Source organism: Embiotoca jacksoni, unplaced genomic scaffold, assembly GCF_022577435.1.
Source record: "Embiotoca jacksoni isolate LCO1_2020_lvr unplaced genomic scaffold, fEmbJac1.0.p SCAF_21, whole genome shotgun sequence".
Taxonomy (NCBI): Eukaryota; Metazoa; Chordata; class Actinopteri; family Embiotocidae; genus Embiotoca; species Embiotoca jacksoni.
In genome coordinates, this window is record NW_027185352.1 from 4,983,730 (window position 1) to 5,011,032 (window position 27,303).

The window sequence follows — 27,303 nt, forward strand, 5'->3', positions numbered from 1 at the left end:
AAAGGAGGGTTACAGCGGTGTGGCCATGCTCTGCAAGACTGAACCCATCAAAGTGACCTTTGGGATCGGTGAGTGGCGACTTTGCATGCTGTTGTCAAGTGTGCCGATAAATAGCAAAAAAATAAACAAAGTTAGCCATTCACACCACTGAATAAATAGTTTTTAAATCTGAAATGTTGTAAATTACAAAAATCTAATTTTGAGTACCTACACCTCCACACACATGGTTAAAGGACTGGTGCAACATGTTGGGAAATAGAATTGGGTCGTATGCAGGACTGTTTCTTGACTCTCCACTGGTGTCTTGCTGCTCTCACAACCGGCACATGATCACAGTAAAACAACAAATAGTTGGTTTCACACTTCAGGTTCTGTACGGATTAAAGAAACAAGTGATCATTTGGTCATTATGGATCTTTAAAGATGCTGGGAGTTGGCTCTTGTTACCCTTGGAAAGAGTTAAGACTCGTCATTTCGTCTTCTCTAGTCGTGCTAAGCTAACCAGCTCCTGTACAGATGACTAACTGTAAGAAAACAATTGAGCATGTTTACCAAACTCTTGAGCTGCTGCTGCAACAAATCTATCTTATATCTTATATCTCGTATGTATTTGTAAATTTGTTCATACTGTTTGCACCTTCTTTGTTTTTTCTATGCTGCTGTGGCGACTAAATTTCCCCACTGTGGGATTAATAAAGTCTAAATTGAATCCAATCTAATCAAAAACAAACTGTCATATTGTGTTCGTTGCAAATAGTGCAAAGAAAACCCAAAAGTGACTTGACCTTCAGACGGTCCTTCTTGCCCTTCATTTCAATTTGAACACAATCACACATTCACAATAAACGATTGAGGTGACAGTTTGTCTGATGTCTTGTTTAATAAAAAAAGAAACTCCTCCATCTTCCAGGCAAAGAGGAGCATGACAAGGAGGGCCGCGTCATCACTGCCGAGTTCCCCGACTTCTACCTGGTGACTACCTACGTGCCGAACTCCGGCAGAGGGCTCGTGCGCCTCGATTACCGCAAAACCTGGGACGAGGACTTCCGGGCGTACCTGAGCGAGCTGGACATGCAGAAGCCCCTGGTGCTGTGCGGCGACCTCAACGTCGCCCACCTGGAGATCGACCTGAAGAACCCCAAGGGCAACAAGAAGAGCGCGGGCTTCACCCCCGAGGAGCGCGAGGGCTTCAGCCAGCTGCTGGCGGCCGGCTTCACCGACAGCTTCCGCGAGCTGTACCCCGAGCAGACCAACGCCTACACCTTCTGGACCTACATGATGAACTCCCGCTCAAAGAACGTGGGCTGGAGGCTCGACTACTTCGTGCTCTCGACCTCGCTGCTGTCGGGCCTGTGCGACAGCAAGATCCGCAACCAGGCGATGGGGAGCGACCACTGCCCCATCACTCTGCACCTGGCTGTGTAGCTCCCCGGGTGGTCAGCAGGGTTACTTCTCTTGATACTTCCCCCTTGGATCAAACTACCATGTATGCCAGCGTGTCAGCCACAGTGAGGTAACTTCTACTAGCTGTAGCTTAGTTGTTTAGTACGCTTTTCTTCAGTTTGTCACATGAAACATTTATAAAATTGTAATTGAAGTTTGTCGGTAAACCCCGTGATGTACGTCTCATTTCCTTTTGCCATTTCTATGAAGACGTAACACTACATGTCTAAATGTCTAAGCTGATTTTCAGAACCTGCAACATGTGTTGCTGTTGAAAAGAAACCACTGCTGTTAAAATAAAATGTCTTTAAGCTTCTTTTTCAAACCGGTGTTACATTTTCTGTTGTAAAACTGGCCCACATTTGTCAATAAAAACGGAGTTTATATAGAACCGGCCTCTATTCATTATTTGAGGATTTTTGTGGCAAGATAAGAGAATCACATTCCTCTACTCAGTGTGCTCTAATTGCAACACAGCCTGGAAATCCAATGTATTCAATATAACGGAAATAAAGTGGAAGACATTTCTAGAATAGATGCAGTTCACTGCGGTTGCAAAGGAGATAAAACAATAATGCTTCTTTTGTCGCATTTAAAACAATGTTATAATCTCAATTCAAATCTCCAAAATATGACTCTGCAGATCAATAAGTGTCTATGTTAACTTCATCGCGTGTGTACGCTGATGCATTTTGAGATTATAGGACTGCCTGAATCCCTTCCCACACTCTACGCAGAGGAACGGTTTCTCCCCCGAATGTGTTCGCTGGTGTCTCTTCAGCCGGTTGGCGCTCAGGAAGCTCTTGTCGCACTCTGTGCAGGCGTACGGCCGGACCCCGGTGTGGTAGCGCAGGTGGATGGTCAGGTAGCAGGACTGAGTGAATCTCTTCCCACAGTGTGGGCACTGGAAGGGCTTGTGTCCCGTGTGGAAACGCTCGTGCTTCAAAAGCTCGGCGTAGGAGAAGAAGCCCTTCCCGCAGTCGGAGCAGAGGAACGGCCTCTCGCCCGAATGCGTCAGCTCGTGTCTGGTCAGCGTCGCCTTGTAGACGAAACTCTTGTCGCACTGTGAGCAGCTGAAAACGTCCTCCCGTGTGTGGCAGCGCTCGTGTTTCTTCATGTTCCGCTCCCTCTTGAAGCTCTTGCCGCAGAAGGAACACATGAAGGGCATTTCCTCCGAGTGGATCTTCATGTGGCTCAGCAGACCGCCCTTGTAGAGGAAGCCCTTGCCGCACTGTGTGCACGTGTGCGGCCGCTCTTTCTGATGGATGCGCTGGTGTGCGGTGAGAGCTGCCCGGTAGGCGAAGCTCTTCCCGCAGTTGCAAGTGTGAACTCTTTCTTCTTGGTGAGTCTGGAGGTGCCTGTTGAGGTAGCTGGCGCAGCTGAAGCCAAGGTCGCAGCGCGGGCATTTGAAAGGAAGCTCCACCTTGTCAGCGTCCTCTCCGTGAGTCTTCAGGTGCCTCACCAGCGCCGACTTCCAGGTGAACGCCCGACCACACTCGGAGCACAGGTACTCGCCGTTCTCCATGTGGGTGCTCTTGTGCTCCCTCTGAGCGGCCATGGACTTGAAGAACTCCCCGCAGATCAGACACTCGTACGTGCGTCCCGACTTGTGCGTCTGCTTGTGCCTCTCCAGCGACTGCTTGAAGGAGAACCGCCGTCCGCACTGGGAGCACAAGAAGGGCTGCTCGCCTGTGTGGATGCGCTCGTGGGCTTTTAGTAAAGACTGGAACCTGAAGCTCTTCTCACAGTCTGAACAACTAAAGTGTCCCTCTTCATCGGCGAGGCCCAGGAGGGACGACTCGTCCTCCGCAGACCCAGCAGAGTGGACCTTATCAATGTGGTGCTGGACCTGCACTTCCTCTGAGTGGTGGAAGGAGCACTTTGGACAGGAGAACGCAGCCTGTGAGCCGTCTGCTGCAGAAACTTTATGGAGGGGAGAAAAAAAAAATACAAAATTACAAACTGGAGCAAGAATTCAACATTGTGCTAAGAAATTATATCATTTTGGACTTTTACATTTGTTCCATAAAAAGTATTTTCACTAACAGTTCCTTGTTTAGTAGTTTAGTCATTTTCTATTTTGTTTACATAAGTTTGCCCCTTTTCTTTGGAAAAAACCTTTCTATTTTTTCAGAACGTGTAATTTCCTTACCGTTATGGACAAATGACTTCTCTTGGGATTTGTGGTCTTTTTAAATATCATGCAATGTCCTCCTATCTCTGTGATTCTGTAATTGTGGTGAAAAAGATTCAAATAGCTACTTCTAAAAATGAACACTCACCTTCATCACCATCCTTCGATGAGACGATGGATGACCCATAAGAGTGTTCTGCACTGTAACAGAGAAAAGAAGAAGAATCATGTTAATCAGCCTCACAGCAGTCACCATGATATATTCAACCAGACACAATGAAGTACATTATATTTCTGTACTAAATCGGACATCAAACATGGACTTAAAATAGGAATTTTCTCTTTTCCACAGTTATTCAGTTAATCGTGTTTTAAGCCCAATTCAGACCAAAGATTCATGATGACACCAAACTGTTGCAGTAGTGTGAACTGTCCAGACTCAGCTCGACTCAAACCAGCTGGCGATGTCGCCTGAGAGCTTTTTTAAATCAGCAGCTGGCGGCCTTAGAAACGTCTCGTCTTTCATCAGCCAATCAGCTCAAAGCAAAGTCATCCGGTCACGGTTATAAACTGTCGGCTGATTGACATGGAAGAGTTTTGAACGCAACACAAGAGAAGATCACCTCATTAATTTGAGTGACTCAATATCACTATTCTCATTCATGTTTTGAGAAGCTACAAATTATATCCAGCTACAAAAACGCCAGCAGTTAAAACAGAAGTACGGAGAGTCGTTGCTATGGAGATGCTACACTGTCGTCTGGTTGCTTTGGTGCAGGCTTCAAATCATCTCATCGTGAATCTTTGTCTGAACTGGCATAAAGAGAGTGAGTTCCTGCAATCATGTCTCACTGAACCAGCAGGAAAACATCAGAAATGAGTAAAACAGGAAAACTTCAAGAATAGTTGCAGGAGACAGAAGATTTTACCAGTTGAAAGGCAGCGGTTTGAGGGCAGGAGCGTTCACCCTGGTGATCTCCTTCTTTTTCTTCATGTTCATGCGCTTCTGTAAATTTATCACCTGGATCTTCATGGTCGGACGACGTTTGCGCCCGCTTGTGCGGACCTTGACAGGGGAGATGACATCACTGTAAAGTTCGGGGAAGGTTCCTCCGGCGTCGGGACCCTCATTGCTCTGAACCTCGGCGCTCTCTGGATGCAGATCACCATTGTCATCAGCTTGCACCTGGCGGTCAAGCTCAGCAAGGTCAACGTGAGCCTCCTTGACATCTGCTGCAACCTCTCGCCCTTCCTCCCAGCTCCCCGTGGACCCGTTTGTATCGTGATCGTCAGTGTGAGATTTCAGGTGCCTCGCGAGGGCCAGCTCCCAGTTGAATGTCTTCCTGCACCGGCGGCACGTGTAAACACCGTCTTCCATGTGTGTTTGCTTGTGCTCCCTGCGGGCCGACAAGGACTGGAAAGTCTCCCTGCAGATGACGCAGCTGTACTTGCGTCCAGCTTTGTGCGTGTGTCTGTGCCTGTCGAGGGACTGCCTGAAGGAGAAGCAGCGGCCGCAGTCGCCGCAGCGGTGCGGCCGCTCTCCGGTGTGGATGACCCTGTGGGCGATTAGCGAGGAGGCAAACTTAAATTTCTTCTCGCAGTCTGGGCAGTCATGCGGTCCCACAGAGATTTTATGTAGGGAGGACGCCGAGTCATCCTTGTTCACTTCTGGATAAGTGTTTGTCAAACAACTTCTAACAGTTCCTTGTGTTGCTTCCTCTTCTGCTCCACCTGCCTCCTCTTCCCTGGTCTGCCCTTCAGGAAGCACCTCCAGCAGATCTTCAGCCACTGTGCCAGCATCAGCTCCTTCAAAGCAGTTTTCTCCCATCACCACCTCGATGCTTGTGCCTAATTCAACCTCCGCATAATCGGTCACTGTAATTATTTCCACCGCCACACCATCCACAAACGATACCGTGTGTGTGCCCTCACTGAGGCCTTGCGGTGGATCTGACTGGCCGGGCTGTTCCGTAGGTTTTGACACTCTGCTGGGGGGAACTGCAGAGAGTGAGGGGAGGATGCTGTCGCCCATGCTAGAAGGAGGAACTGCATAAAAGGACAAGGAAGACACATGACACAGTCACTTTAATAGTAAAATATAATAAATGGGATTGTGGAAAGTAGCTTACTATGTTGCTCTAAATGCCCGAGGTGTTTGTGGTGCTGGAGCAGATTTTTCAGGTGTGTGGGCTCAGAGACTGAATTCACACAATCCTCCAACACAGAGCGTTCGGCTCCGAGCCATGAAACAGTCTGCGGGAAATGTATGAAAACATGTCACGATAGAGCTACGAGAGCAGAAATATAGTTCAAGCTTAAGCACAGATTTTAACTGCGAAAATACAACACGAAGACACCAGACTGGCAGATCAAACAGCTATAAGACTAATTATTAGTCAGTAATATTCTTTAAGGAGGTTATATGTATAGGGGTTAGTTCCAGACGTTTTACACGGACTGATAAACCTACGGTACAATCAACCTAGGAGTTATTTATGAACTAAATACACCCTCTAATGGTCTTTGTAGGCAATGCCTCTGAGTGTAATGTAATATTTCCCCTGTACTAATTCATCAGTGTTTATATAATGGTCCAGGAGCACTGCTGGACTGTATTGCACAAGACAACTACTCAAATTACTATTACTTCGTTTTAGTTTTATGCGAGACAGTGTTACTCCTTTTTTTATTTGTTGAAATTACAGCTCTCACCTGCTCGAGGTCGGGAACTGGCAACAGCTGAGCTAGTCGACAGAGGAACTCCCAAAACAGGGTCTGCAGATCACGGTCATACTGAGGTCCATAGTCTGCAGGGAAGACCTCCTTTGAAAGAATAGAAGAGAGAGTGATGAATTTTAATGCATCACAGATACAAAACCAAAGTCAGTAATTCCTGCCATTTCTGCTTTTTTTTTTTTTTTACTTTTATTTTTTAATGTTTTACCCCTTAAAGATAATATCTTACTTTTGTTTTTGCTATTGCCATTTTATCTATTATATTGATATTATAAATTATTGTCTATTTTTCTGTATTTTGTTCATGTTCATTCAATTCATATTTATTAACTGCACTAAACAGTACAGAATGTGCAATACCAATAATGTAATGATGATAATTCAAACATGTCTGAAAGCCATCCGTCCCACCTGCTAACACCAACAACCAGCTACAGGTGTACATGTGACAAACCCCAGCTTTATACAAAATACCCAATAAAAGCAAGTAACATTATTAGTAGTAAGCGATGCTGCCTCACCAAGAAAAAGTCTCGTCTCTCTTCAGGATCTTTGAGCAGAGTCTGAATCAACTCAAGAAAGTGAACCGTCACCTCCTCTTCTGGTTCATTTACCTGCAAACAGCATAAACATGAAACACTTTCAGGGTCACAGCTCAACAGCTACAAGAGTGGTAAGAATTTAAAGGTACAAAAGCAATCAGAATATGACAACTCAATTCATCTCGACAGTCAACACTTACATCGTCCAGGGTGGGCTGTGGTGATTTCATCTTGTCCAGGTGAGATAAGATGAACTCAGGTTTTACGAGCTGTTCACTTCGGCACAACTCAAGAACATACTGTTGAAGAGAAATAAAAATATGCCAAAATGTTCCTTTATTCATGAAGTTCATGAGCTGTATGTATTGTATCCTAACCTCCTTCATACGTAGCAACATATTTAGTCGTATGAAAATGAGGATAACCAACCAAAGCCTAAGTTTTTCTTTAACTTTTCTGTACATGCATCATGCGAGGACTCACCCTAGCTCTTAATCCCAGGTTAAGTTGAGTCCTGTGCTTGTACATTAGCAGCTCTGGGACCATGTCCACCGCCAAGGAGACAAACTCAGCCACCGTCCAGTAGTTCATGACATCTTGTTTCTTCAGCACCTGCCACATGGAGGCTGACATGAGCTGGAGAGGTGAGACGAGGAGGCGCAGTGACGCCAGAGGAAAGCAGTCACCTGGAAAAAAAAAAAAAAAAAACAGAAAAAGTGCTCAGACTGAAAGTGAATGCAGCAGCAGCTGTCCGTCCCTTCAATCCTCACAAAAGCTTTTATTTTCTTAGTCTAACAAGATGTTCCTGTCTATGAAGGGGAAATCACACGTAGGCGTGTTAATCATGAGGATACCGGATGATGAGAAGTCAACACTCGGGCTGTTATTTACAGCAGCAGTTATTTAAAAACTCATTCAGACATTGTTTTTTTTTTTTATTACACAGCAGCATTATGATTAAACTATAATTATGTGTAGTTATCTTGATAATCAGCGCCAAGAGCAGCTATTGGTTTTGAACGCATCCTCCAAGTGTCTGTTCAATAACAACACTGTTGCTGAAACCATCAGCTGATTGTCCACACACTGATGTCCACACACCTCTGATTGTCCACACACCTGATGTCCACACACCTCTGATTGTCCACACACTGATTGTCCACACACCTCTGATGTCCACACACCTCTGATGTCCACACACCTGATTGTCCACACACCTCTGATTGTCCACACACCTCTGATGTCCACACACCTGATTGTCCACCTCTGATGTCCACACACCTCTGATGTCCACACACCTGATTGTCCACCTCTGATGTCCACACACCTCTGATGTCCACACAACAACACGCGTCACGTGATTCACTAATAAAACACGTTACTATCAGAGGATAGCTCACTTTCATACACACGAGCCAAAACATCTGTACGAACTAAAAGTCAGCGATCTACCCAACTGTTACCAACTCCAAGTGGTTCAATAAATGTGTGTTGTTGTTTTTTTTATTATTCGTTGTAGGTTTTCGTCGACAAACCAACCTTTGGCCGTGAAAACACCAGAGTCCATCTTCTCAGAAAAGTTTGACTGGCTGTGGCTCGCTGCAGTTAGCCGGCTGGCTAGCTCCCCGGCCACAGTAACTACCGTTATGTTTTGGTCGTTGGAAGAAGACACGAACCTCAACGTGGCGTCTAAACCACTGCGACACGTCTCCTCTACATTAAAAGAAGCGGTCTTATCGGACGGATAAATGACCAACACGCACATTTACAGGGTGCAATTTATTTGTTTTTGAACTGTCGTCTTCTTCACGTCTTTGTTTGTTTGAGGCACGTGACGTTCTTCTGGTCGTTACCGCCATCTACTGGCGGCTCTTTGTATCACCACTTGTGCGCCAACAACGCACTGCCCCTGCCTTTTTTCTTTTTAAATGAATAATGATTTTTTTTTTTTTTTCAGATTTGATGGAAAATAACTGAACATATTGACTCATTGTATTTTTTTTTTTCATGGTCCTGAACAGTGTTGCGCCAAACCTCAGAGAGATATTTAGTAGGCTATTGTTTTTATTTATTGATTAAAAAGTGTGATAGATACATCATGGATAAAGCGCAGATGAACAGTAAGACACCAATGGCATTTTTTTTCTTCTTCAAACCATTTTGCCAGTCACAATTCTGTCAGCACTGAGAAACTACGAGATAAAACCAACATCAGGGCAAACATAGGTACCAGCAGAAAATATATCCGTCATAGTTGAGTGGATGTTTGTGTGCTATTTCACATAGCCTACTGTAAAAACAATATGAATGACAAGTTCTTCACAACTTTAGAAATACTAACATTTATTGTTTCTGCACTATTCACAGACACCCAGTAAGAACACTGCCAGTCAGTGTTTTTCACCAAGGATCTGGTTTTCATTAATATACAAGTAATGTGCTAAAAGATGTTCCTTCTCCTCAATGCTCAGAAGTCTGTGTAAAAAGGGATGCTTTATTTGCACTGTGAATGAGGAGCTGGTCCATCCTCCTGTGAATGAGACTGCTTCCTGTCAGTATGTTCCAAAGCCTCGTTTTAGGCCATTGGTCTTTGTTGGCTCTTTGGAAGGCCTTTCAGATCTGGACAGAAGATGAGAAACGTAGGATGGATGTAAGGGTAGATCTGTCGTATGCTGGAGAGGCAGTCTCAGGTTGAACGTGTGGAGGCAGGAAGTCCTGATTAAGCTGCACAAAGTCTTCATGGAGTCGTCTCAGTGCGCGCCCTCGGCTCTGAAGCGCTTACATTTCAGCAACACCGCGCTGAAGAAGCTGCCGGTGGATGAGTCGGAGCAGCCCGGTTCCCGAACGGTCCCAGCGGCGTGTTTCTCCCGGATTCGGGCTCTTCAACCCCTGGTCCGGCCCAGCTTCGTGGCCCTGTCACAGCCAGCGCTGTCTCTGCTCGGCCTGAGTGCGCAGGACGTGCTGACAGATCCTCTGGCTGCGGAGTATTTGAGCGGCTCCAGGCTGTTGCCGGGCTCCGAGACGGCTGCGCACTGCTACTGCGGCCACCAGTTCGGGCTGTTTGCGGGTCAACTGGGAGATGGAGCGGTGATGTACCTGGGGGAGGTGGAGTCGGACACTTGTGGGCGATGGGAGATTCAGGTGAAGGGTGCAGGTGTCACACCTTACTCCAGGTAACTTTAGTTTGGAATTTAATGACTGCTACTTTTAGGAAAATCTTTCCATTCATATACATGGAAAATCTCATTCATCAACTGTATATCTGGAACAAAACAAGGCAACACAGAAAATCGTTCACAAGCCTTTGTCACCAGAGGCATGTGAATCCATTAACGCCAGCAGAGCTGCTTAAAAGCTTAACTGCTTGGCACACATCAATTGTATTCCCTGTTCCTGAACAGCTGTGTGCAGTCAACACTACACCTCCAGCCTTTCCAGCTGAACACAGTTTCTTATTCTCATGTGGTCCAATCTCGCTTCATTTCACACTGGCTACCCCACAACAACCTCAAATCGACCTGTCAGTGGTCGGTTTGCCACTGACACAACTGTTATTTATATGTGGCAGTGAATTGGGCTCAGATGGTCGACGAATTGCTTGCATGAACATATAAAGTGTCCCCCTTACACTGCACGTTTTGTCTTCAAAAATAGAGGGAAAATGAATATGATTGGCATTCAGCTTGTAAGGTAATTCTTCCGCTACAGAAAAACCAAATTAATTTCACATGTAGGCCTACAAAAACTCATGATCATAGACACGTGTGTTGTGCACATGTCAAACATGAATTTTGCCCATGGGAAACATTGTGGTTTTGCAACAATTTAATGATGTATTGTGTGAAGTACATGTAGATCCCCATGTGAATACCTTCCACATATTTTCCCCATGTTATCATATGTTGCAACATGTGTCATGCATGTGTTTACATGTGGAAAACATGGGAAACTTGTGTTTTTTCTGTAAGGGTTGACCTTAAAAACAGAAAAAAAAAATGTCACTTACCTGCTTTTATCCAAAGGATTTTTTTGTTATACTCAGTGAATAAACTGAGTTTTGAGAACTGAGGAAACCCAATCCACTGAGGAGGACCATGAGAAGCAGCTGAAAGTTCTAGAAAAAGCTGTCAAATCATAGGAATTGAACTGAATGGCCCAGATTCATACAGATCACCTTTTGAATCGAACTGAAGTGGGTTACAACAGTCTGGGTGGTTGGGAGGTGGTGAATATTTATGCTAATCAGAATAAATTAGTAAAATTAAAACATAATTAGACAACATACGAGTACAACAACAACAATGTTTCTTTTCATTGTCAGTAATAATCCATTGCATGGTAGGCCTCTCATTTCCTGGTTCAACCATTTCTTTTTTTTAATTTATGCTTGATTTTTTTAGACATCTGCTTTTATATAACTACTGCAAAGGCAAAAAAAAAATTGTAATGCCGTTCTTTTTCATACAGAATAGGTGGCAGACACTAAACATTACTGTCATACTGTATTTCCTATTTTGAAGGCAGTGTACAATCTGGCTCATTCATGTGTTAGTCAGAGTTGAATACCAAACAAATCTGTAATACATTTTGATTTCCTCAGAGATGGTGATGGCAGGAAGGTTCTCCGCTCCAGCATCAGAGAGTTCCTGTGCAGCGAGGCCATGGCTGCCCTGGGGATACCCAGCACCCGCGCAGCCTCCCTTGTGACCTCTGACCTTTATGTCAGCAGAGATCCACTCAACAGTGGCCGACGCATTCGTGAGCGCTGCTCAGTCGTCCTGCGTCTCGCCCCTACCTTCATCAGGTTTTCAGACTTTTATCAGCACAGAACATGTTTTTTTATCTGTAAGAATATGGATGTTGTGTTAAGTTTTTCCTTTTTCTGAAAAGGTTTGGCTCTTTTGAGATCTTTCTGGGCCGAGATGAATTCTCAGGCCTGCAGGGTCCCAGTGCAGGGCGGCATAATATCCGGGCTCAGCTGCTGGATTATGTCGTTGAGACTTTCTATCCTCACATTCAGCAGGCTCACAGCAACCGGAGAGACAGGAATATGGCATTTTTCAGAGAGGTGAGAACTGACAAGAAAGTCACACAGTCAACATTGTTTAAGACCAAGTTTCCCTTCAGGTTATTTCATTTCATTCTGGTGTTTTAGTATTTTCACCATCAATTTTGCTCTTGTTCATCCCCAGGTAATGATGCGAACTGCAAAGCTAGTGGCCCAGTGGCAGTGTGTTGGTTTTTGTCATGGCGTTCTTAACACGGACAACATGAGCATCCTGGGTCTGACTTTGGATTATGGCCCATTTGGTTTCATGGACAGGTGGGCAGCTGAAAGTTGGTGTTGATGTTGTTTGTATTTAACAGTTTGATTACTCATAGTGCAACCTGGCATTACGCCAAAGCGTGTAATACACCCGTCAGTCAACTGGAAGATACCGTGTCAGTGTCCATTTTGCCTCACCTAGGCGGGAAAAGTACATGCAAGTATGACCAGGCCCTTAAGGAGGCCATTTGACGAAGTACAAAGTGATAAAGTCTACATATGGTGGAGGTTTTTTTGGGGGGATGGAACCAATCAACAACCAACAGTGTCAAAGATATGCCCCATGTGCTTTTTGAGGGTTAATATCTAATTGATGATGGGATCATATTCAGATCGACCACCAGAAAACTGACAAGAAAGAGGGACTTTAGAGAATGACTCATGGAAAAAAAATTGTTTGACCTAGTATTGGAGTCTATGGAGCCATAGCCTGTTTGGAATCAACCTCTAGTGGCCCTCAGTGGCATTGCAGTTTAAGGCACTTCAAGCATTGGACTCATTTTTCAGACCTGTAAACTATGTCCACTTTTATATACAGTCTATGATGGGAACAAACAAAGGACTTTCACCTAGGAAACTGGAGTATGTGAGAAAACAACAGTCAACATGGATTTATTTTTAAGTAAGTTACTTACTTAGCATATTTACCTTCTGTAATCTTTTTTAAGTACCTTATGATGCGTGTAATGTTATTGACATAAAATTACTTGTTTTATGATCTTTTCCTTTACCACCAAATGGTTCTATAGTGCCTAAACCTAAGGCACCTTACATTCACGCCCAGCTCGCCTAAAACACGACACCGACACGGGATCCTCTAGTGGACTGACAGGTGTATTACATGCTTTGGCAGGATACCAGGTTTCACAGTCTGACAAAAGGCCTTTCTGCTCCGTTAAATGAGTCCTGCCTAAATAAATAGCTCTAAAAATGAGATTACTATGTATTTTTATATATTGTAACTGAAACCTACACTTCACGCCAGTGTGCATCATATTCCACCTGAAAACTCTGTGTCAGATTTGATCCAGAGTTCGTCTGCAACGCTTCAGACAAAAGAAGGCGCTATTCATACCAAGCCCAGCCCTCCGTGTGCCGCTGGAACCTGGCTCGCCTGGCTGAGGCGCTGGGATCTGAGCTCAATGCAGGGGAAGCAGGAGCCATCCTGGATGAATTTATGCCCACATATGAGACCTTCTACTTGTGTGTCATGAGGAAAAAGCTGGGCCTAGTGCGAACAGAGGAGGCAGAGGACAGCGAGCTCATATCAGACCTGCTGCGTGTCATGTACAACACAGGTAAGAAGACTCAGAGGATTGCTGGACATGTGATCATGCAACTTTTTCTAGATCCTCCTCTTCTTGCAGTGTCATCATAGTCCCGTGATATCACGCCTCTTCAGGTGCAGATTTCACCAACACCTTCCGCCTGCTGAGCCGAGTCCCTTGGCCTGAGGAGGGCGACAGTGAGAGGACCACTGTGGGACCAATGGTAGACCTCATCCTGGAGCATTGTGCCTCTATTGAAGAGCTTAAGGTGGCTAATAAGCCAACAATGGAGGACCGCCGAGGGGGGTGTATGGTGGTTGGGTGTATGTTTTTTCAAAGAGCAGCTATAACATCAATGTTAAGTCCGTAGCTACCCCACCATATACTCCCAATGAATGATCATTAAATCCTGGCTGACTACTGCACTGGTTTTAAATCACTGAATCCCTCTTTTCAAATCTGTTCTTCTTTTGGTATGCTAGCATTTTGGGAGACAATCTTACCAAGACAATATGTAAGTTCAGTGTAAGTTTTGTGACATTTGGCAGGATGATAAGACAGTGACAGACATACAGTATATAGGACTGCATGCCGGGCTAGAGCTGGATTTATCGTCAACTTCAAGCATTACCATCTTTTTTTATGTCTAGTGAACTGGCGATGATTCTGTCAATGGCACAAACCAACCCAGTCATGTTCGGGATGGTGGCAGACAGGCCAGATGTGGCCCAGCAGCTGGAATTAATGGGCCGGCTGAAGGAGCTCCTTGAGACAGATCAAGATGAGCTCAAGAAAAAGCAGTTTGATGAGTGGATTCGCTGGATTAGCCGATACAGGTAAGGAAAGGAAAAAAAGAGATGCACAATCGACACCTTCCTAAAATGTGTCATGTTCTTTAAAGGTGACTGATATTACAAATTTTGAATAAATGATATGCAGAATGGTCCTTGATTGGGCGTCACAGTGGTGCAGTGGTTAGCATTGTTGCCTCACAGCGAAAAAGGTTCAGGGTTTCAATCCAGGCCTTTCTGTGTGGAGTTTGCATGTTCTCCCTGTGCTTGCGTGGGTTCTTTCCGGATAGTCCGGCTTCCTCCCAACATCCAAAAAACATGCACCTCAGGTTAGTTACTTAGGTGTGAATGAGAGTGTGAACATCTGTCTGTAAGTTTTGGCCCTGTGATCCCGGATGTAACCTGCCTTTGGCCAAAGTGAGCTGGGATAGGTTCCGGCCCCTTGTTTCCAGCAGCATTCACAGTGTTCGGCCTGCTCTGCACCAAACAGCAGACAGACAAAGTTAGCAACTAGCTGGTGAATGTAGCAGCATTCAGCAGCCAAAGAGCCAAATATAGTCTGTGTAGACCAAAGCAGAGTTAGATTTATATTCATCATTTGGAAAGAAATGTTGTTGCTCTGTATTTTAATCTTGGTGCACTCATCCTAACAGGCCAATCATCTGTTGATGTTGTTTTAAACATAGCTTCTGCAGGTATAAATCATCTTTCTGTAATTTTTCTTGTGTTGTAATACCAGGAGGCGTTTAGCCCGGGAGTGTGATGTTACAAGTGACTTGTCCATTATCAAAAAGGAGAGGCTCAGAGTGATGAACAGCAGCAACCCCCGGGTAGTCCTACGCAACTACATTGCCCAGAATGCAATTCAAGCTGCAGAAAATGGAGACTTCTCTGAGGTCAGGCGATTTTATTTGTGAAGTTTGATTTATTCTGTGTAGAAACCTCCATTTGAACATTCAGGTCCATTAAAGCAGTTGCTGGTCATATGAGAAATTACATTTTCTGACACACAAGTAAACCCAGACAGACTGACTTTTAAGAGTCCCAAAGGAGGGTGAATTTTTCACTAAATGATACTGAGTAGGTTTTTTTTTTTTACCTCCGTTTTTAAGACAGCATCATCTTTTGAAGCGGGAGTGAGTAAAGTGAATATAAGTCATTTCACCTTTCCACCACTAGGTGGAGAAAAACAGCAATCAGTCTTCTTACTGTTCGACCTGCAGCGGCTGTAATGGACTTTGTTTCAGTGGAAAGGAAAAATGGTGTTGTTTGTGGTTTAATTTGTATTTCTTTGGGGATCCAAATTCTGTTTTATGCAAGTTAAGTTGGGCTTGTTTTTAACAGTCATCTTATTTCCACATGGTCCTGCAGATCAACAGGGTTCTCCAAGTCCTGGAGGATCCATACTCTGATCCTGAGCCTTTGTATGGGCCTGATTCATGTGGTGGGAAGGAGCAGAAAGGGAGAGGACTCACTGTTGCATACGACGGGAAGCCTCCTGCTTCGGCACAGACAATTTGTATAACCTGATCCTCGTAGAGCCTCTCACACAGCTGAAGGAGAGAGGTTTGTTTCCACTTGTGGCTGTGTGAAGGGGAATACTGTTTTGGTACCAGCACGTCAGTTATTTTCCATTTCCACCTCAGACTTTCTCTCCTGCTTCCTGAGGGGAGGACGATGTGTTATCCAGTGTGTTCCAGTGTTCATTGGTACAGGGCTACTTTCATGTTTGTGTGATCATTTGCTTTTATCGTAATGTGTAAAGAAGCGCAATGTGAATCAAACTTTCAAAAATGTTCCTAAAGGTAAATTTTATGAAATGCAGACAAGAATAAGGACCATTGATACACTGTAATGCATAAAACAACAGAATGGTCAGCAGTCAGCTGCTGATGAAGTATGACGGCTCAGATGATCAGTCACACAATGACCCGTCTGGGCCTGAAACACCAGGAACACAGGGAGATCAGTTCTTGAATAAAATTCAAGAACACAAATGTGAATTTTAGCAATATTAATATACAAAAAAATGGTTCTGTTAACCTACTGAATGTGACAAGATTTTTTGAATTTTGCTGTTTCTGCTAATATTTTTGACTTATTCAATAATTTGCCACAATCATGTTACTTTATTGATCATATCCCCAGTTTAATTTTGTGTATGTAACTCTTTCAGTGTAAAAATGTGTAAACCCTGGATTTACGCAGAAGTATTAACAGAAATGAAGAGCTATATGTCCTCTCAGATGGGTGTTCAATGACAAGAGAACCAGTGTTGGGGATTGACTAGTTACATGTAACATGTTGACATGACATGTAACGTAATTAAATTACAAAATAAATGTAATTGTAATCAGTTACACTTACTGAGAGAAAATATGTAATTAATTTGCAGTTACTATTTAAAATGTTGGTGATTACAAAGGGGTTACATCTGAATATATTGTTTTCTTTATTATCAGTTGTTCACCTAAATGTAGACTTGGTTTGAGGTTATGGTGACATATTTCTTTCTAACTATTCAGTTGTGATTTGTTTTTATGCTTTAAAATCAAAACATTGTAATATTAATTCAAGATTTATTGGATAAGTTTTAATAAAATGTTGACAGTAATCAGTGCTGAGATCTGTTGAAGTTTTCACTGACACGATTCAATGTACATTTTAGGACTTTTAAGCTTTGTTGTCCAGTTTGAAAAATCCATCCATCCATCCATTATCTATACCCGCTTTATCCTGAACAGGCTGACGGTGGGGCTGGAAGACAGAAACAAAGACCATTTACACTCTCATTTACACTGATGGTCAGTTTTAAGAACCACCAATTAACCTGACATGCATGTCTTTGAACGGTGGGAGGAAGCCAGAGTACCCGGAGAGAACCCACGCAGGCACAGGGAGAACATGCAACCTCCACACAGGAAGGCCCGGGCCAAGATTCGAACCCAGAACCTTCTTGCTGTGAGGCGACCAGTTTAAAACATTTGTTTGAAAAGTAATCAAATGTAAAAAGTTACATTACTTTGATGAAGTAATTAAGATAGTTACATGCCTTAATTCATATTAGTAATCTGTAACCTACTACATTTCAAAAATAATGTGTGTGTGTGTGTGTGTGTGTGTGTGAGTCCTGAGCCATCTGCTGAAACCCTCTATGAACACAATGACTGGTGGTGGGTTTGTCTGCGATGCAAAAAAATCTAGTCCAGGGGATCAAATTGGTTTGGGCAAGCTCTGGGTGGATTAGGCTTCAGCCTTTTTGGTCTGGTTGGGTCTTTAATGGCAAAATATCTAATAGCTGTCAAGACATTTCACTCAAAACTACAAATGTCAATGGCATGAATGTCTGGAAAATTTGACATGGTGGTGCTGTGGTCTGTGGTGCCAAACCATTAAACAGATGAATGTAATCCACTGGACGACTGATAAATCTGACCTCCTGGTGGCACAACATAAAGCATGTAGGGGCTCACCACAATTATTTGGGTTTATTTTTTGGTTACCATGAATATCTGTACCAAATTGAATGGCAAAACAGCCAACTTTACAACACATCACCAAAAGGAGTAAGAATAAGAGGCTTAATATCTTTATATCTCCACAAACATTCAAAGCAATTTAAGCCAAAAAATTTATTTTGTTACTAGGGGGATTTCAAAAGGGAAAGTTTGAATCACTTGTTGTTTCACAGGAGGTAGTAAAGGGATAATATTTGTAATTAGCCTGCACAATATTCTACTGACTTCAGTATTATAATTTGCACTGTGTCCCTGTCTCAGGCTTCTACAACACAACACATCCTTCTTGTGTCACTCAGCCTTGGAATGTTGTTTACCCTTGGAGGTGCCAGATGGGAAATGACCTAATGAACAGGGGGTGTGGTCTGACCGGCTGAGATAGGTGTCTATATAAGCCCTGTGTCATAAGCCAAACTTTAGTGTGTATTTTTGACTTTTTGAGGACTACATACAGCTGGATCACTTGAACTAAGGCAAAGTATAATCTTTAAATACACTTCTCTGCTAAAGTTTATTATTCAATAGAGACGGCCCTCCTTGCTGTCTCTGAGCAGCTTCACACTGCCAGAGCAGCCTCTCTCTCCTCTGTCCTGATCCTTCTTGACCTTCTGCTGTATTTGACACAGTGAACCACCAGATCCTTATTTCCTCCCTTCAGGACCTCGGTGTCTCAGGCTCTGCTCTCTCTCTGTTCTCATCCTACCTCAACTTGGAGAGGATCTGTGTCTGAACCTTGTCCTCTCACTACTGGTGTCCCTCAAGGCTCCGTCCTGGGTCCCCTCCTCTTCTCTCTACACCAACTCTCTCGGCTCTGTCATTCACTTGCATGGCTTTTCCTACCATAGCTATACTGATGACACCCAACTGATCCTCTCTTTTCCCTGATCTGAAACACAGGTAGCTGCACGAATCTCTGCCTGTCTGACTGACATCTCTCAGTGGATGTCCTCACACCACCTGAAAATCAACCTCGACAAGACCAAGCTGCTCTTCCTTCCAGGGAAAGACTCTCCCACCCTCGACCTGACTACTACCTTGTACAACTCTGTGTTATCCCCGACCCTGACTGCTAGGAACCTCGGAGTCACTCGACAGTCAACTCTCTCTTTCTGCCAACATCACTGCAACTACGCGTTCCTGTAGATACATGCTGCACAACATCAGGAGAATACGTCCTCTTCTCACTCAGAAGGCGGCGCAGGTTCTGGTCCAGGTTCTGGTCCAGGTTCTGGTCCAGTTTCTGGTCCAGGCTCTGGTCATCTCACGTCTGGACTATTGTAACTCCCTCCTGGCAGGTCTACCTGTTAGTGCCATCCGACCTCTGCAGCTCATCCAGAATGCCGCAGCTCGACTGGTCTTTAACCTCCTAAATTCACTCCCACCACTCCGCTCCTCCGCTCCCTTCACTGGTTACCAGTAGCTGCCCGTATCCATTTCAAAACATTGGTACTTGCGTACCGTGCTGCGAACAGATCGGGTCCAGTGTACATCCAGGACATGGTCCAACCTTACATCCCAGCCCGCTCCCTCCACTCTGCTTCTACCAATCGGCTTGTTGCTCCCTCGCCGTGAGCTAAACACTCTACAAAATCACGACTGTTTGCTGTCCTGGCTCCTAAATGGTGGAATGAGCTCCCCACCGATATCAGGACAACGGAAACTGTACATCTTCCACCGCAAACTAAAAACACACCTCTTCCGACTTTACCTTGAACAGTAGAACTTTAGTAGCACTTAAAATGACACTTGCTGATAGCACTTTGTAGTTTGGCTTTCTTGAAGAAATTGTATTTTCTTGATTCCTGTTGTTCTGGGTTTTGTACCCTCATGGTTCAAATGCACTTTTTGTAAGTCGCTTTAGATAAAAGCGTCAGCTAAATGAAATGTAATGTAATGTAATGTAATGTAATGTACTCACAACCTGCATTGGATTGTCACATTTAAAACCTCCATTTGGTGAGTTTCTTTCCTAACCCCAAGGTGAAGGAGGAGCTAATAAGAGGAAAAATTTCATTTTGTCCTTTGTGAATGATATACTCACTATAAGCTAAGAGTGTGCTCAATACTGGAAGCTGCAACAGGTAAGGTAAGGTAAAATCTCTGTTGAGAAGGCAGTGTCAAACTCTACAACTTTCATCACACAACCTTCCATTTGGAATTTATAGCGCTCCTGAAATCTTTCAGAGGGTGATGAATGATCTTCTCAAAGACCATGAAGGTACAGACGCTTTCATGACAACATAATAGTCTATGGAGAGACCCTCGAGCGGCATGAACAATGCCTAAAAAGAGTACTACAAATGTTCAAAGAGGCCAGATGGAGGTTCAGTGAGGAACAATGCAATGTTGAAAAGCGTGGTGTCAGACCTGACGTGTAAAAAGGTGGAAGCCCAAAGAAACATTCAGCCACCACAGTATAATATTGTAAAGTCTTGCTGTAAGGACTTTAATGTGTTAAGTGCCATGAAATAACCTATTTTGTGATCTGGCGCTATATAAATAAAATTGAATTGAATTATCACCCGCCAAAGGACATAAACACAGAAAAATGATCGTCGAGGCTGCTGCCAGGTCCCCACCCGGCAGGAAATGATGCAAGACAGGTTTACGTCACAATGCTGGCTCCTGTCTGAGGGCACCGATGTGACGCATAATGGTGAGGTTTCAGATTTTGATGGTAATGATGACAGCTTTTTTGGGGGCCAATATTTTGCCTCGCATAGGTTTGTGAGAGGAATTAAGGTTGGGCAGTTAAACAAATGCTCAAAAGAGTAATGAGCTCAATCAGTTGCAGGTGGAGATTCCCTTGTTCATTGTTTGAATGAAATGAAGGGACAATATAAGTGTTCTCATCCAAGTTTCCATTTAATTATCTGACACTAAAAAGGAAGTTACTGACTGGAATTTATCAGCTAATTTGGGTTTGATCCCAAAGTGTGTATCAAAAAAGACACACTTAAGTGTATGCACCACTGTCAGTAACACAGTCTCCATCGCCCTCTCTACGGGCCTGTCCAGCTCCCCCTGCCGTTCCGGAGGAGCCAGCAGAATTGGGAAGAGCCAAACACTTAGATTATTAATTTTGTGGTACTAAAGGTGCCAAAATATCTTTAAGCTTGCCAAGGTCCCTTAACTTCCTGTTGGTGACATGATAGACTACAGCTGGCAGCTTCTCTGTGCCCACATATAAGGGGTCTGTCTAAGAACTCTCATTGCATTGACAAACATAAAGTACAATACAAAAGTCCAAAGAGCGCAGGTAAGATCTGAGAAAGAATATTGACGATTTACACAACAACATGGTGCTTAAATGTATGATCTGGTGACACCATGGAGGGACAGCTGGCAGGAGGGAATAGGCCCAATCAGGGCCACTATGAGTTGGCTTTCATAGCTGCAGCAGGGCAGACTGAAAGTGGTCCCACTGCACCCAACCAAGTTACATCCAGCACAGAGAATGGAACGATACCCCAAGTAGAGCCCTCGGCTGCAGAACCTGGAATGGAATTGACCAAGATTTACGCATTGGTCATTGGCCAACTGCAGGTTGGTTGTCGTGGTATGCAAAATAAGTGTTTAATCAGGAAGCTAAACGGTATGTAGGAAAGAGCTAGACAAGTACTTAAGAAATTTGAACACAGATAGGAGAAGATACAGAGAAAAGCCTCCCATCAGATTACCCACCATTGAGTGAGAGAGAAAAAAAAAATGTTCGACCACCAATGTAATTACAGGCAGTTAGGCGTGCAAAGGTTTCATTGGCCCCGGGACCAAATCGGTTCCCCTTCTGGTTATATAAAGTGTGCCTGATGTACGTTAGGTCTTGTGGAGGCTCTTCAGAATAGTAATTTAGTGCAGTGGCACAGAGACTAACAGGTTTAATGGAGAGAAATAAGCTGGTTGAAACTTCTGTGCAAAGAGACAGAAGCCAGGTTTTGTTGGTTGCATAGGACATGTTTCTGTAATTTGGCAATATTCAAGAAGCTAGGTGAGTAAAAAGGGACTTGCTTGTAGTGTTTGCTAGGTGAGCCAGGTAACCTAGTGAAGGAGTACTTTGGGGATATCAGGATGTGTTTAATGGTAACTTGTATATTGCTTTATCACCTTATCGGTCTCAAAGCGCTTTTTACACTATTTTCCATTCACCCAGTTACACACACATGAGCTGCCATGGAAAGTGCTCACCATTAGGAGTGCATTCACACATCAAGGGTATGCCATCGGGAGCAACTTGGGATTCAGTGTCTTGCCCAAGGACACTTAGCCAGAGGAGTCAGGAATCAAACCAACAACCTTCCGATTAGTGGGCAACCCTCTCTACTGTCTGAGCCACAGCCTCCCACAATCAAAGCTGATGTTACTTCAGCATGGCAGAGGTTAGAGATAGGGATCATGGAATTAAAGGAAGGCAGCTCCGATGGCACAGCCACGTAGTGGGTAAGGTTCAGAAATAACGGGGAGTGGGCGGATAGGCATAGGGGGTACAATGTGGAATAGGGCTGGAGAGCAGAGAGGAGGAATCTGGTGATAGGTCAGGCGCAACATGAGGAGTAGGGAGGGAGATGTGTTCGGGCAGTTGCTCAGGGTAAGCAGGACCAATGGTTAAATTGGAAGAGTTTAGAGAGGAGAAAGCTTAGCTGAAAAGAACTGTGGTGCATGGAGGCAGGTTGTATAATCTTTCTGATGGGAGCAACATATTATGTGCTTCCATCACTACAGCAGGTACAGTCCGTTATGTTCAGTGATAGGAAAACACAGGTAAAACACATTCTGTCAGGCTGTAAGATCTATCTATCTATCTATCTATCTATCAAAACTGACGCTCCTAGTATTTTATATGTACAACCCAAACAGACTCAGTGCATGCTGGCATATGTGCCGCCTAGCAACACTTCATGCCAGGATTTTATCTTATCTAATAAGGTATTATGTATTCATTATTAATGCACAGAAAAATTAATATTACACAGAAACTCTGGACATGCAGGTTTGTACACCAAAAGTCAACAATTTGAACCATTAGTTGGAAACCTCTAAATCAACAGAGATTCAAGTCAAGCAGTTTATTATTATTATTATGCGTGCCCCCAGCCAGCTGGACAGGATCCCAACAACACTTAAAGGATGAGAGGGAATACCAGCAGAAAGTGGAATATCTGCTGATTTCACACTCAAATGTAGGATTTCATTGCATAAATCTACAACCCTGAAAGTTTGAGCACCTTGCTCTGCCTACACATCACATCACAAGCTACACATCAGGATCACACACAAACCATCTCTGCTCTAGTCAAATAAGTTCCAGTTCTTCTTTGTCTCAGTAAGCCTCCAACATATGAACTGAATGGTAAACAGCAGGAGAATGAGAGCGGCCAAAGGACTCTATAAAGAGCCTCTGTCTCCATGGCAAAGAGTGGTTCTGTCCGGATGCCCTCCTCGTCTCGGTACACACAGGATATTGTGGAAAAGGAGATGCAGTTCACATGGCCTCACTGTGTGGTATCAGGAGCCTTCACAGCTGTCTTCACACAAATGGCACAATACACTGCTCAGTGTTACTTCTAAGAATCATTTACTCTGTCTGCACAGACCCTAACCCATGTGGGGGTCAGAGGTCGAAGACGGTACACCTGTTTACTTGGACATGGAATGAATAATATTGTTTTTGAGCCATCTGGTATCTCCTTATAATCGAATAAAGGAGGCTGAAAAGGATAATTGGTATTTATCTGTTCAATTCTTTGCATATTGACATTTTGAAGAGTTTATGGCCACACATTGTTAGTTTGAAGGCATTATTAACCAAAGATGAGTAGAATAACAAAAACTATGCTCTGCTCTAAAACATTAGTGGAATACATCCATTAAGATTCAGTGTGCACTATTTGTTCTACATACTGTAGTTTGACATTTTGGTAAAATGCCCTTATTTGCTATTTTGTTAAGAGTTCAGATTGTAATGTAGCAAGTGTCCTAAATAATTAATATTAAGAATTGCAACCAAGCTGAGCAACAAGGATGTAGATGCGTAGTTCGATATTTTTTTGTATTCACTTAGAGGTGAAGCAGAACAAATGAAAATGTGTACAATATTGTACTGGATAACCAAGGCAACGTTAACATGATTCTCAAGAGGGCAAGATTCCACTAGCGGGCACAGAACCACAGTAAAAATGTGGAGGAATACATTTGGAGGTCACATGAGTTGGTGTGATTTTGGCACCATGTAGAACGAAAATACAAGAGACAGACTTATGATTGGTGTCCTTAAAGAATTGTCACAAGAAATTGCAAATTGATGTCTGATTTAACACTGGAGAGAGCATGTAGACAAGCTAGGCAGTCAGATAAAGGAGTCGATTCCCAAGAAGAGCGGAGTCACAGCTTTGTGTGAGGTGATTCGCGCGCACAGACGAGCTTCGTCCGAGTGGCCAAAAGCCACATTCAAACCAAAGAGGAGAGACAACCCAAAAAGCCACAGGTCTCCTGGGCAGCAGCACTCGGGTATGGGAAGTTCAGTTCACGGAAAGTGCTCCAGATGTTGCAAGCTGCATTCCAAGAGGGATATTTGTGTTACTGGATGGACAGCAAATGCATTCTGAAAAGCCATTATGTCATGTGTTGCACTCTATAAGTTATCACAGTTCAAAAGAATTAACCCAAAAGCACGACACAGAGGCAAGGGTTTCCCACATCAAATAACTTTTACAAACAATGATTAGTAAGGGAAAACAAAGTCCTGATAGTTGGATATACATACAGGGAATGCAGAGTTCATAGTCTCAACATAAAACAAGAAGACAAAAACGTTGAGCCAAACAACAGTCCAGGATATCAAAGAAGTAAATAAACCATATTAAAGCAGAAGACTTGCACACGAGGACCTGACATTAAGGTTTGATTTGAGGGTTCTGATTGACAGTTAAAATACTGACAGTATGACTAGCAAGTGACTGAAGCTGGGGTTGATTGGCGGAAGTGGGAGCGGTGAGATGGGTGTGGCTGGCAGGAGAGCAGACATGGAGAAAGAGACAGGAGATCACTGGTAGGTAGAGTGACACAGTGACTGGACAAAGAGAGAGACACACAAACCCTCTGGTGGATTAGAAGAATAACTCAATGAACAAACCAAACAAAAGCAAAGCAGAAAGATTAAGAAATACACAAATCAGTGATGCGTTTACTGAACAAAGAACCAGAGCAATTTTTCTTGGGTGCTATTAATGTGCAAGATTCCAGCCTGCCGTGGCCAGAAACAATACAACTCAACAATGATCTAAAGTCGACACCTAGGGTATTTCTCAAGACACTTGTGATACATTAGGAGCTAAATTATATATATATATATATATATATATATATATATATATTTATTCCTGTATGTACCTGTCCGTCGCAACATTCGCTCCCTCTCTCCCTCCTCTCTGGCCTCCTCTGTTTTATCAGCCCTCCCTTCAACTGACTCTTTCTCACTCATGCATCCTAACTCAGCCACAGACACTCTCCTTTCTGGGGAGGCAATCAACCCCAGAGAGTTCCCAAGAGAGGAAGACAGAGTGTCTTCCTCTCTTGATTCTCTCTGTCCTCTTACATTACGACAGGCCCGCAAGTCCTCCCCAGCTCCGTGGTTGTCTGACTCGGTGCATGCCGAGAGAGCCACTATGAGAGCAGCAGGAAGGAAATGCTCCAGACCTTCTTCCTTTTCTCACCCATCTCATCAACACTTCTCTGTCAACTGGCTGCTTTCCGAACTCTCTGAAGGAGGCAAGAGTGAACCCTCTCCTGAAGAAACTCCCCCTCAACCCGGCTGATGTAAACAACTACAGACCTGTCTCTCTTCTTCCCTTTGTTTCCAAAACTCTCGAACGAGCTATCTTTAACCAACTCTCCTCCTATCTCCACCATAATAACCTTCTTGACCACCAGTCTGGTTTCAAGGCAGGCCACTCAACAGAGACGGCCCTCCTTGCTGTCTCTGAGCAGCTTCACACTGCTAGAGCAGCCTCTCTCTCCTCTGTCCTGATCCTTCTTGACCTTTCTGCTGCATTTGACACAGTGAACCACCAGATCCTTCTTTCCTCCTTCAGGACCTCGGTGTCTCAGGCTCTGCTCTCTCCCTGTTCTCATCCTACCTCAACGACCTCACCTACCGGGTAACTTGGAGAGGATCTGTGTCTGAACCTTGTCCTCTCACTACTGGTGTCCCTCAAGGCTCCGTCCTGGGTCCCCTCCTCTTCTCTCTACACCAACTCTCTCGGCTCTGTCATTCACTCGCATGGCTTTTCCTACCACAGCTATGCTGATGACACCCAACTGATCCTCTCTTTTCCCCGATCTGAAACACAGGTAGCAGCATGAATCTCTGCCTGTCTGACTGACATCTCTCAGTGGATGTCCTCACACCACCTGAAAATCAACCTCGACAAGACCGAACTGCTCTTCCTTCCAGGGAAAGACTCTCCCACCCTCGACCTGACTACTACCTTCAACAACTCTGCTATCCCGACCCTGACTGCTGAGAACCTCGGAGACACTCGACAGTCAACTCTCCCTTACTGCCAACATCACTGCAACAACACGTTCCTGTAGATACATGCTGCACAACATCAGGAGAATACGTCCTCTTCTCACTCAGAAGGCAGCGCAGGTTCTGGTCCAGGTTCTGGTCCAGGTTCTGGTCATCTCACATCTGGACTACTGTAACTCCCTCCTGGCAGGTCTACCTGTTAGTGCCATCCGACCTCTGCAGCTCATCCAGAATGCAGCAGCTCGACTGGTCTTTAACCTCCTAAATTCACTCCCACTACTCCGCTCCTCCTCCTCCTCCTCCTCCTCCTCCGCTCCCTTCACTGGTTACCAGTAGCTGCCTGCATCCGTTTCCAAACATTGGTACTTGCGTATCGTGCTGTGAACAGATCAGGTCCAGTCTACATCCAGGACATGGTCCAACCCTACATCCCAGCCCGCTCCCTCCGCTCTGCTTCTACCAATCGGCTTGTTGCTCCTCACTGAGATAAACACTCTACAAAATCACAACTGTTTGCTGTCCTGGCTCCTAAATGGTGGAATGAGCTCCCCACCGACATCAGGACAGCAGAAAGTCTGTACATCTTCTGTCAAACACACCTCTTCCGACTTTACCTTGAATGGTAGAACTTTAGTAGCACTTAAAATGACACTTACTGATAGCACTTTGTAGTTTGGCTTTCTTGAAGAAATTGTACTTTCTTGATTCCTGTTGTTCTGGGTTTTGTACCCTCATGGTTGTAAATGCACTTATTGTAAGTCACTTTGGATAAAAGTGTCAGATAAATGAAATGCAATGTAATGTAAATGTCAGAGAAATGGGCCTGTAAATGCTGCTGGGCAGCCAGGTTAACATATCACAGGTGTGTAAGTTGTGTTGCATTGTTTAAAAAAAAAAGAAAAAAAGACCAATTTCTTTCAGAGGAATAGGGCAGTCACTTTTTGTCTCACTCCCCTTTTCTCTCCAAACCAGTCTGACCTGACAGGAAGTGACAGAGTTTATTGCAACTATAAAGGAG

General features: G+C 44.2%; 3 protein-coding genes across 3 annotated transcripts in view; 2 read left to right on the forward strand and 1 right to left on the reverse strand.

Annotated features, from left to right (window-relative positions):
• The window catches only part of apex1 (APEX nuclease (multifunctional DNA repair enzyme) 1), a 4,183-nt gene extending 2,349 nt beyond the window's left edge, over nt 1-1,834 (forward strand). The window contains exons 4-5 of the mRNA XM_069156514.1: nt 1-68; nt 911-1,834. The exon at nt 1-68 is cut by the window's left edge and continues 125 nt beyond it. Coding sequence (XP_069012615.1) covers nt 1-68; nt 911-1,425 — 583 coding nt within the window. The 3' untranslated portion in view covers nt 1,426-1,834. The remainder of the gene's footprint in view (nt 69-910) is intronic.
• LOC138202486 (zinc finger protein 11-like) lies at nt 856-8,603 on the reverse strand. Its single transcript, XM_069156513.1, has 9 exons — nt 8,395-8,603; nt 7,339-7,541; nt 7,056-7,154; nt 6,835-6,927; nt 6,290-6,400; nt 5,707-5,830; nt 4,507-5,623; nt 3,726-3,778; nt 856-3,366 (listed from the first exon to the last, which is right to left on the reverse strand). The coding sequence occupies exons 1-9, from the start codon at nt 8,420-8,422 to the stop codon at nt 2,099-2,101; spliced, it is 3,096 nt and encodes a 1,031-aa protein (XP_069012614.1). The 5' UTR covers nt 8,423-8,603; the 3' UTR covers nt 856-2,098.
• A 991-nt stretch (nt 8,604-9,594) lies between these two features.
• Nucleotides 9,595-16,197, forward strand: selenoo2 (selenoprotein O2). The gene is made up of 9 exons (XM_069156974.1): nt 9,595-10,028; nt 11,456-11,659; nt 11,746-11,923; nt 12,048-12,178; nt 13,202-13,479; nt 13,584-13,755; nt 14,100-14,285; nt 14,980-15,136; nt 15,612-16,197. Exons 1-9 carry the CDS (start codon nt 9,595-9,597, stop codon nt 15,768-15,770), a joined length of 1,899 nt encoding a protein of 632 aa, XP_069013075.1. The 3' UTR covers nt 15,771-16,197.
• The last annotated feature ends 11,106 nt before the right edge of the window (nt 16,198-27,303 follow it).

Bases quoted from the DNA above. Each gene is read 5' to 3' on its own strand.
- selenoo2 (XM_069156974.1), top strand. From the start codon at position 9,595: ATGGAGTCGTCTCAGTGCGCGCCCTCGGCTCTGAAGCGCTTACATTTC. The intron at 13,756-14,099 runs GTGTATGGTGGT...TTTTATGTCTAG, and splicing joins ATGGAGGACCGCCGAGGGGG to TGAACTGGCGATGATTCTGT. The intron at 14,286-14,979 runs GTAAGGAAAGGA...TTGTAATACCAG, and splicing joins CGCTGGATTAGCCGATACAG to GAGGCGTTTAGCCCGGGAGT.
- LOC138202486 (XM_069156513.1), bottom strand. From the start codon at position 8,422: ATGGACTCTGGTGTTTTCACGGCCAAAG. The intron at 5,831-6,289 runs GTGAGAGCTGTA...CATTTCCCGCAG, and splicing joins CAGTTCCCGACCTCGAGCAG to ACTGTTTCATGGCTCGGAGC. The intron at 5,624-5,706 runs GTAAGCTACTTT...CCTTTTATGCAG, and splicing joins CGGGCATTTAGAGCAACATA to TTCCTCCTTCTAGCATGGGC.